Source organism: Varroa destructor, unplaced genomic scaffold (genome assembly GCF_002443255.2).
Source record: "Varroa destructor unplaced genomic scaffold, Vdes_3.0 BEIS01000004.1, whole genome shotgun sequence".
Lineage (NCBI taxonomy): Eukaryota > Metazoa > Arthropoda > Arachnida > Mesostigmata > Varroidae > Varroa > Varroa destructor.
This window is the reverse complement of record NW_019211457.1, coordinates 25,516,281-25,526,501: the sequence shown is the minus strand read 5'-3', so window position 1 is coordinate 25,526,501 and position 10,221 is coordinate 25,516,281. Positions and strand designations below refer to the sequence as shown.

The window sequence follows — 10,221 nt, the reverse complement described above, 5'->3', positions numbered from 1 at the left end:
TCGCAGCCGACTGACCGGTTTACAAATGGATAATCGCGCACGGAGCGTCAACAGCGGCTCCTGTAAGCCGTTAGCAGTTTTGCATCCTTTCCACAATGTGCGATCGGGTTTAGAGTCGACCCGAAAGAAGCGTAGACCACGTTTGAGTTCCAGCAGCCGACTCGTTAGGCAGAGTAACAGGATAGTATTTGAAGCAACAGCAGCAGGCGCTGTTCCTAGATAGTGATCGCCGGCCAGCCATCACCCCCGCCGGCAACGACTGTGCCTGTTACCGCTGAAGCATGTGACTAGTCACCATCTGAAGAGCATTAACTCTCGAGTAGACAGTTTCTATTGCCGGGAACGACGGCGCTCCACCTCCATTTTAGGTGCTTCGCTTGTAACAGTCGTGCAGTTCTGCGGGTGCAAAATGACTCGTGCCGCGGACATCGTCTTGGCTCTTGCTTCGGTCAAAGTATGTCTGCTTGTATTGCAATTTCCTATCGCTTCCGACTCCCTATACCCTGGAGGGCGCTACGTAAACAAGCCAAAAGGAGAGAGGCACAGGCACACACACACACACAAAGCTAAGTGCAACAGGCATATACAGACTGACAGGCGGAATTTATGGAATAGGCACGATATGGATAGCTCAGTAAACTGGATTGCTGGCATTTGGCGCAGAAGCATAGAACTCGAATATTTGGCCAACTGCCGTGCTCGCCCTAGAGCAACCTTAAAATCGTAATGGGGGGCAAATTAAATTGGAGAGAAGAATAGAGACAGACAGAGAACGTGAAAGTTGAGGCATGTTGAATGATAACCATCCGTATCATTGTATCCGTAAGCTGTCACAAAGGCACGATGATTAGCAAGGGTTTGCAGTGGAATTAACTGTTAACGACCGAGTGAACAGCGTGATGAGATTCAGGAACCAAACCTAAAAATAATCGTTGCTTTGAATCAGACCTAACAGCTACTTTAAACGCCTCAAAGCTGAAAACAGGGTCAGTTTCTTCTGGTTTATGATTGAATGAAAGAACTTCTTGAGGAATGATTTTTTGGAGAAAAAAAAGAGTCACACATTTTGGAAAGGTATTTTTGGTGAATTATGACTATTATACAGCAGTTGCTATATTACGGACGGCTAGATAACATCATAATTGATTACACTGTATACTGACTTTGAAGATTTCAATGCTCGGATCATATCTAAAACCTCCCTGGGGCGAAACGGTAAAAAATTTCTCGGTAAAAATCGAATTAGTAGAAAAATAGTTTGATAAATAAGGCAGCTTGGAGTGATACCTTTCGATAGTTTTACTAACGGGACGCTGCCTGGGTCGATCATAGGCACTTTTCTTCTGATGTGTAGAAAATAGTTTTAGCAAACACACTCTAAAACGATAGCCAGAATACAGGTTCTAGTTACCATATAGATACAAGTCGTTTATATGTATATAGAATTTATATGGGGGATACAGGGGAAATCGCAATTGGTACAATCAGCCTTGACGTGTGTTTTTCAAAGATTGTCTGAATCCGTAACGTTAGGCAATTGTGTAATAGTTCAATCCTTACAAACGAGTTACACAGTACCAACTCACCGTTGATGACTATGATAATGGTCGTATAATTGCAGTGCCAGTGATAATTCGAACAACTTGGACATTCATACCTTTACTCCGTGTTTTATAACCCATAAATGGGCCATATCAAATACCACACAAATTAAGCAAGTGAGACAACGTCGGTCACACGAGTACGTGTTGATGTATTAGGACAAACGTCATTTTTTCATACGTTGGCTAATCGTAACTTAATAGTAGAACAGGCAGACAATGTTTTATGTTTTACTACTCCAGTTCCTTCTGCGTTACTTACCGTATGAATGAACGTATGTATCCATTTGCCGTTCTTGAAACTTACGTGCAGTAGTACTATGGCAGTAGAAGTATATTTGTTGAGAAAACCGCGATAATGATATTTTTTTGTTCGTTATTGTTTCTCAGTCTTATTCGACCATTTTCGATTGCATTGGCTGTATAGTTTTGCTTGGGTAATTGTAACCAGGACGATGATAGCCTCTCGTTTTATAGCAGGCCGTCAGCCTGCATCATGCCAACAATGGTCTCGGACTGACGCAATGGGAATGTAGCATTTTAAGGCCAGCCACAATGAATAGTCGCTGAGCGAGAAGGCCGACTGAACGTTGAATATCTGTTCTTAGATGGCGGCAGCTGCGATCTACTTCGCTGTTGGTCTATTGAAGCAGAGTCCTAGTGATCTGGTAGGTCTTACTGTTCCACCCCAGGGGAGACCTGCGTTGTTGCTTTTCTGTCTTTCTCCGTTTGACTGTTCCCTGGCCAAAGACTGACTAAGAGCTCGAGAAACGGCCCCCTTAGTAGGAGCAAACGTTCTTTGCGTAGATTGCACGTAGAAGAAAGGCGCAAAGAAGCGAAAACTTTAACGGGACAGGAAAAGCTGAGATATTTCTTACTAACTTATATATTCACATACGTTATATATATATATATATATATATGTACATATATGTGTACACATATATATACGTACGAGCCAATCCAATTAATGGGAAAAAACACGACAACGGTATACAAGCTTTGGACATTACCCAGAAGATATCAAATAGCAGAGCCCGGTTATAAACAATAGTCGCTCAGAACACGCAAAAGTACAAGTGTGACTATTCTCTTCTATACATTCGTAACAATGGCTATATATCGTTTTTGCCGCCTCGCCTTTAGCCGTCAGGTCATTTCCTTAAAAGGTCAGCATTTCTTGCTGCTTAAACGCTGTTGTTTTCCACCTTGATTTCCCTGCGGGCCCCCGAGCAGAACCAAATTGTCCCCGGATTATTCGGAGTACTGTCGAGCTGCACCAACTACGGCGGCTACCACGGTTCTCAGATCTTATGTACCCTCCTGTTGTAAGCGGCTTCAGGCCTCTGCAGTTGACCCTGTATCGGTCACACGTCAGAGGCGGTAAGAATCGTGCTGGAGTGAATAAGGACAAGAGCAAAAACAACTCTAGCTGCGAAAACGCACCATATAAAGAGAGGCTGTTGGATGTCCTGCTTTTTGCGTTGCCAACAGTGCTCGTAATGTATGCGGCTATAAGTAGATGAATTTATGTCTGATGTGTTAAAATGTCTGTCGTTTTGTGTGTCTGTATGTGCGTGTATGCGGTGAGTATGAGCATGTTTGTGTGTGTAAATATATCGTTATGGGTTTATTACTCTATGCACTATTCTTTAGCTATCTAGGGCAAAATTGCTATTTATAGAAACAGCGTTATGGAGAAAAATGTGAGACATAACTATAAGAACGGGACAAGACGAATCGAAGATAAACTGCAATTGCAACAGTTAGTAGGCTACCGTGGCGCGTGCTGACGCTCTGATTGTTGTTTTCAAATGGATACGAAAAACTGAAGTTCTTCGAGCCACTAGTAAGTTCGGGTGATACGGACACCGTTACTTAGGCATCGTATCATCACGTGATAGAGTTTTTACTAACTATTGAAGATGCTATTATATTTTTCGATTATGTAATTGGATGAAATATATGCTTAAATCCGACATGCTCAAATTAGATATTAGAACAGGATGGAGTACAAAGCGAGCTGTTAACTGGCAGCTCTTCGCAAGCGGCACAACCTTCCGAAGTTTGGGTGTATAGATACAACAACAAGCAAAAGTCAAGGTCGGTTTACCGCTTGGAGCGCCTGGCCTCGGTTTTCACATAGCCAGTCTGATGAATGCAGGAAAAAATTCGCATCCGATCGGATTCCTCATAGATATATGTTTACAAACATGAAAAATCTCTCCCAAATACATGAAAATGGGCAAAAAAAGACAAAGGAAGAGAATCTGGGAACTCTATGTTGCATCGTCTTGCATGATATTATCGTAAGATGCGCAAGGCGGCCTCCCGGTGAGCTATTAGGCAGCATGAGCGAAGCAGGTAAAGGTAGAGGCAGTCAATAGTAGGAAGTTCGCAGAGACTAAGAGAAGTTTACATCTCCGTAAGCCTACAGTTAATGAAAGCCTCACTTGTCTGGTCCTGTTAGTGAAGCCGAATAGGAAGGACTGTCAATCAAGCAAGTGCCACTTGAGACAAGGCAGAACCAAATAAATTATTTACTTAAGCATGATGAATTTCCGAATAAATAGAGGATTGACAAAAAAATACACCATTATTGAAATCCTACCACAATAGAGTTTAGCTTAGATGGTACCGCGCCGTTGTCAAGACTTCACACATAAGCAAACTCATGGAGACAATGCTTCCCAGTCAGTTACTAAATGCCATTTTGGAAGTCAACTATGTTCCAGCAAACAATATTTCAGCCTATGGGCGATTTCTGCATAAAACAACGCTCTAGATGTCACAAGTGATACTGATGGGGCGAAGGACAAAAATGCGGTTTATTTAAATATCGACGGATCACGCTGTTCCGCAAGTCAATTGGCTCTACGAAAGATTCGAACGAATTACGGGATTTTTAGATAATTATAGAAGTTCTACAGACTTTTGATAAGTTATCTTCATGACTGCAAATAATATTTGAAGAGTGGTGAAGTTCGAATCGAGCTCAAAATTAACTGGACTATAAATGGGTTCCAAAATGAGAAACCCGGTTTCCAGTCCTGTTAATTATGCCCTTGTAGATGTGAGCAGCACGACTGCTAGTTTAATCGTTGGGTTATAAATGAAGTGAGTACTTATGTCCAATAGGTTGAAGACTCGAAGATAAGAAGCCTGACAATAGAGCCGTGTAAATAACATCACCTTTAACTGCAAATGATCCCCAAAAGGTTAATATTACCTGTTTAAAAACCCTCCCTATAATAAGTGATTTGCAGTAAATTATTCAATGCTCTGACAAAAAGGATACGTTTCAACTAAGGAGATTAAACTGGAAAACCTTAAGGCTACTACTAAGGCTACGTATAAAATTATATGGTAAATCTTACCTTCTATGGCAATGCATGATCTTGTGCGACTGTACAATGCATGTGCGTGTGTCGACTGGGTATATGAGAATTTATGAGAATGTTGACAGGTAAACAAATAGGGAAGACACAAATAAGCTGCTATTATATCAATAAATTAAAATAAGAAGCCAATGTAATGCATTCAATACATATGATAGTGTAGAAGAAGTACGGGTAGCAACCAATGGATTAGAGAAGACTTGAAGCCAAGCCTCATGCACCGACCGAAGTCTGCCGAATTTCTAGTTGAGTTTGTTATGTAAAGCAGTACAAAGTCATCAAGGAAGCGTCGTTTGTCAATCAGGTATAACTACATCGATGAGTATGCAGGAGACTGAGTTTAAGCACGGCATACGACCCGCTCGAGTATAATGAGTAAAAGGTCTTTAATGCGAGCTCTCATAAATTCAACGAGCATTATTAATTGAAGTTGAAAGGAAAACATAGAGCATTATCTAAAGACGGCCGAGTACTTGTCTTTGCCTGGACCCCCGCCTTCAAGGATAATTATTACGAATTCAAATTTTTAAATTAAATATATTACACTTTCGAATCGTGGCAAGTAATTTCATTAATTATTGATAAAGTTTTAATAACTTCTATTTTCTCACTTTCTAATGACGTGATGGAAATGAATAGGAAACTTCTATATTACTAGATATATATATATACTTATTAGATATATAGATACTAGATAAGAATAATTATGAATTTTTAATTGCGATTAACGTCACTATGCCGCATGTTTTGGGCTACACAAGTGGGTTGCAAAGTGCTACGAACCTTAGCGCCATTCCATCCCGCCAAGAGGCCACTGGAGTCCTCTAAGTCTTCAGAAAACTCGTAATGAGAAAATCGTATTTCGTGTACACTCGTGCCTTCGTACACTTCGGTGCTTCGGAGAGACGGTCAATCGGACTCGCCCGTTCAGATTAGAAACGCGTATAGCTTTCGAAAAACGTTTTCAATTCAAGATGTAACTGGTATTTACTACCTAATAAAACAGTCAACATTTGTCTTATAAATAGCTTAACTCTTTTAAAACTAAGGCAATCTAAACGGCTAGATTTTTACTTGCAACGTATACGCCATAGAAAATGTTTTCAATAAATTTCACTTCAGCAATATTGCTTAACCCGGACGAGACGTTAGCCAGACCCAGTCGGGTTTCATTGTGAAAACAAAAAAAATTGCAAAATAAACTAGAAATACTTAGCCTAAGTGGAGTAATAACTATATATGTAGTACTTGTGAAAACAAAATGTTACATCAATTCAAGCACGGTGTTAGGTGGGAACTACACAGGGAAAATTCTGTGATATTGCGGCATTCGCACGTCGTTTTACGTGGCTAGTCTACTAATATCTCTGCTGTTAATACTGTGTTAGCATATCGTGGACTTTTTTGGCATAAGATGTGGCCAGAACATTGTAGACTGCCAATGTTTATTGGAGGTGGCGCTGCAGTACTCTAGTATTGATCATAGAGACGCTCGTCATTTAATCCGCCACATTGATCCAAGTTTTTTTTTTTTGTTACTTTTACCACTTGCGCTGCCTAGTAGTTAAAAGCTTGGTCGATTCGTAACCAAGAAAAAGTTGCGTCCACTAGCGAAGGGGAGATTCTAGCAATAAATTTGAAATGGTAGTTGATTGCGGCTGGAGTGTTTTTCTGTATCTGTAATAGGCGAACGGTAACACCTCTTTGGATCTACGAAGCGACTTGTTGTCACTTTTCGTTAGCTCGTATTGTTGTAAATAATCATATTTGACAAATTTTGCCGTTGAACATTGACAATATACACTGGTGAACGAACGAACGAACACGAGCAATGTCTACCACCTTTCTCAATATCTACCTTAACTGCTTGCCTTCATATATTTGATCACGAACCATTATATTTTCATATACTTCGTTTTAATAGCAATAATCATAAACATAATGGTTGGCAATATATTTTTTTCTGCTTCTTTACCTTTCTATTACTAGGTCTTTTTACTTTAGCTTTACCTACGTAAAGAGTCTGATGCATACTTTTAAGACTAAACGATTAAATAGAATTAAACACTATGATTACTCATCACAATATCTACACTGTGAACTATGACTGAACTGAAAAAATCCTGATAATTGCAGCCTTATAGGGATATTATTAATGCGTTTGCAGACCAAGATGGTCTAAGCAGCCGAATATGCCACGGCCGATTATATTTGCTTAGTATACAAATTAGGTGGGCACTCAGAACCGTCCAAATTGTCCGGGTAAATGACTTTGCCCAAGAACTTCTTGCCAGGCGCAACTATTGCACCAGCTTACCTCTGCATCTTATTCCATCTGTCTGCCTTCGGCGAAGCCTTCGAAAGAAGATGTCCGTCCGCCACTGCAGTGCCATCAGTAACCTAACATTTAATTTGTTTCTCTTGCGGACAACACATTGATCATGTTTATTGCGTTGTCCGCCAAAAAACCAAAGGTTTACGACTGTGATTCGCCAATCCCGTCCGGCTGTCTTACTATCCATTGTGAATTGCCCGGTAGTTGATGCGTGTGCATCTGTCGAAAGAGGCGATGGCTTCATCACGTCAGTTTTTTCCGTATCTGCTAATTTAAGTATCTTTTTATAGAATACGCCGTCTTGGCCTGTGGCTGAAGCGGTTCTAGGCTCCGTGCCAGAATCCGTACCATTGTTGGCACCCACGAGTAAAACCGAAGAGAATCCACGTACGACAAACGGAGTGAGCGTGACATTCCCGAAAAAGCGCATTGTCACTAGATGGATACGAGCATAAATTGGTGAACTTTGGAAGCCTCGACTCTGAGTACTGGACAGGGACAGAGTTAAGTATGTTCCATATGAAACGGGCGTGCTCCAAACGAGGGAAGGGTCAACATGCAAAAGTTTGTCAGTATATAAAAGTCGACATGCGTTTGAGCCAAGCATCACACGCTCGACAGCTCGATTGCATCATGTTCACCGTGCGTAATCTTGTTTACAAAACTCGACTGCACGTCGCTCATCATCTAGCGAAAAGCAAATGGTATAGTAAAATCTTCCAAAAATGACTTTAATGAAATATCTTTTTTAATATTTTACAGAAGCTTACCCTGGTAGTTGTGTCCGCCCTCGTTGGCGCCCATGCCGAAGGACTTGCAGAATACGATTATACCGTACCCGCATACGGCGTTGCTTTAGCCCCCGCTTATGCACCTGCCTACGGTTACACAGCAGGTATCGCCGCCCCGACGGCAAAAGTTCACGCGCCAGTCGTTTCTTCACCGTACACGATGGTATCCAAAACAGTTCCCGTAGAACCGGTTATTCACAGAATTGCTGCTCCCGTCATACGACAGTACGCCACCCCTGCCTACGGAGCGCCTCTTGCCACCCTCCGATATGATCCCGGCGACAGAACTGCGGTCGCTGCTTCCCTGGCCGCAAAGGTCGTCGCCCCCGTTTACGGGACTCCTTTGGCTGAAAAGATCCCTGCTCCTGTCTACGAGGCCCATCTAGCTACCCCTCCTGTTGCTAAAGACGCTGTGCCCGTTTATGGAGCTGCTATTGCCGCTCCAGCATATGGCCTTGGATATGGTTACGGACCCGCTCTAGGCGCTCCCGTGACGAAGGCGGCAGCGCCTGTTTACGGGGTCGGTTATGGGAAGTACAAGTAGGTTCAACTCGTTCTGGGCTGTTGTTCCAGCTAAGAAGTAAAAATCTGGGATACTTCATAATACATCATCAGTCTAAGTAAATAAATTCGACGTTAATACCTATTCGTAAGCGAAATGTTGTGATTTACCGACGAAAACGGCTTCGTCAGGGGTACTGCAACGTCTATTTGATACTCTGCTGATATGCATTTGGTTTTCTATATTTTTTCCATATATGCGTAACTAATATATGAACAGCAGTAATGGATTTATGACGACGCGTATGCGGTTTGCTGATAGCTACTGATTACCTCACCATTGGCGCTAGCATCTACCAATAAAATCGAATATTTTTATATCCTTTTAGCCAAGGCCGAGAATTGGTGTCCAAATATAATAGAAGAAAAATCTAGATTGATATTATAGTCGTTTAAGTCTAATTCTTTTGGATAATGCTCCTTTATGTTTCTTTTGTTTTTGCGGTTAATTACAAACGAAAATCGCTTTTGGCGACGTTCAATCAATTTGTAAAGATCGCTGCATTTTTTGAAAGTAACCGGCCTGAGCGGGAGTCACGTTTCGCCAATGACAACACGATACGTAGTTGGCAGCCTCAGTGTCAGGAAACTTATGCTGGCCGCCAAAGCTGTTATGGGCTTCACTATTTCTCATGCATTCTACTTGCCCTATGGTTAAACGCATGCAAAAATGTTTTCGTATATATTAGTAACTTTACTAACTTTAGTATAGTAGCTGGTTGATCATTTAGGTTATTGACCCTGTTGTTCAGACCGATTAGTATCCATGAACCCAGTGGGTTTTGCTATTTACGCGGAACATAGCTCAATAGGGGACGATCGGTAATTAATAAAAAAAAAAAAAATATTTCGTATAATAAACTCAGCACGAGATCTTCAGGAGTGGCTTTTCTAAGTGGAAGTGAGTAAATGAACCGACCTGTCTTATCTACCTAAAGCTGATCGCAGAAGCAAAGCTGCTTTGTGTTTATTGGTAGGTTTAATGCTTTACTTGCAACCGTTGAGCAATGAATCCTGATATTAATTAATCTTATTATATGTTGTTATTTAGTTATTGAGCTGGGGAGCCGTGCGTGCTTTAAGAGATCGCGCACATCCCAAGGCTAGACCATACGCACTCCACTATGGGACGGATCATAGCAAAAATGGTTGACCTTCTGTTGTAGAACGTCCGTCATAACGCTAGCAAAGTCCGAAGGGCTCAATATTAGATAGGTTGTCGTCTTGTGAACTATAGAACGCCAAACTTTTAGCTACTACTTCGAGGCATTTAAAAATAACCGAGTGTATTGTATGCGTACAAGATACGTGGATTAGTATGAAGCAGAATATTGTTAACGTAGAGTTTTTCCAGACATCTTATAAGCTCATTATTTTTATACAAAAAAAAAAAAAAAAACTGTTTACCAAAAAACATCCCGATATTTTACCTCGTGCGAAATGTTACTCATGGCATATTAATACTCATGAGTTACACATTAGAAAACGACAAAGTTACCACCATATCGATATGCGTCGCCCACGTTGTTTATGGA

General features: G+C 41.3%; 1 protein-coding gene across 3 annotated transcripts; it reads left to right on the top strand.

Annotated features, from left to right (window-relative positions):
- Positions 1-332: 332 nt before the first annotated feature.
- LOC111249785 (uncharacterized) lies at positions 333-8,778 on the top strand. 3 transcript variants are annotated; one of them, XM_086986036.1, is made up of 2 exons: positions 333-454; positions 8,097-8,778. In XM_086986036.1, the coding sequence occupies exons 1-2, from the start codon at positions 410-412 to the stop codon at positions 8,667-8,669; spliced, it is 618 nt and encodes a 205-aa protein (XP_086842162.1). In that variant the 5' UTR covers positions 333-409; the 3' UTR covers positions 8,670-8,778. The 3 variants fall into 3 exon arrangements, with proteins under 3 accessions (XP_086842162.1, XP_086842164.1, XP_022659826.2); XM_086986038.1 differs by lacking the exon at positions 333-454 and adding an exon at positions 3,158-3,187; XM_022804091.2 differs by lacking the exon at positions 333-454 and adding an exon at positions 7,842-7,976.
- The last annotated feature ends 1,443 nt before the right edge of the window (positions 8,779-10,221 follow it).

Bases quoted from the DNA above. Each gene is read 5' to 3' on its own strand.
- LOC111249785 (XM_022804091.2), top strand. From the start codon at position 7,845: ATGTTCCATATGAAACGGGCGTGCTCCAAACGAGGGAAGGGTCAACAT. The intron at 7,977-8,096 runs GTGCGTAATCTT...AATATTTTACAG, and splicing joins TCGATTGCATCATGTTCACC to AAGCTTACCCTGGTAGTTGT.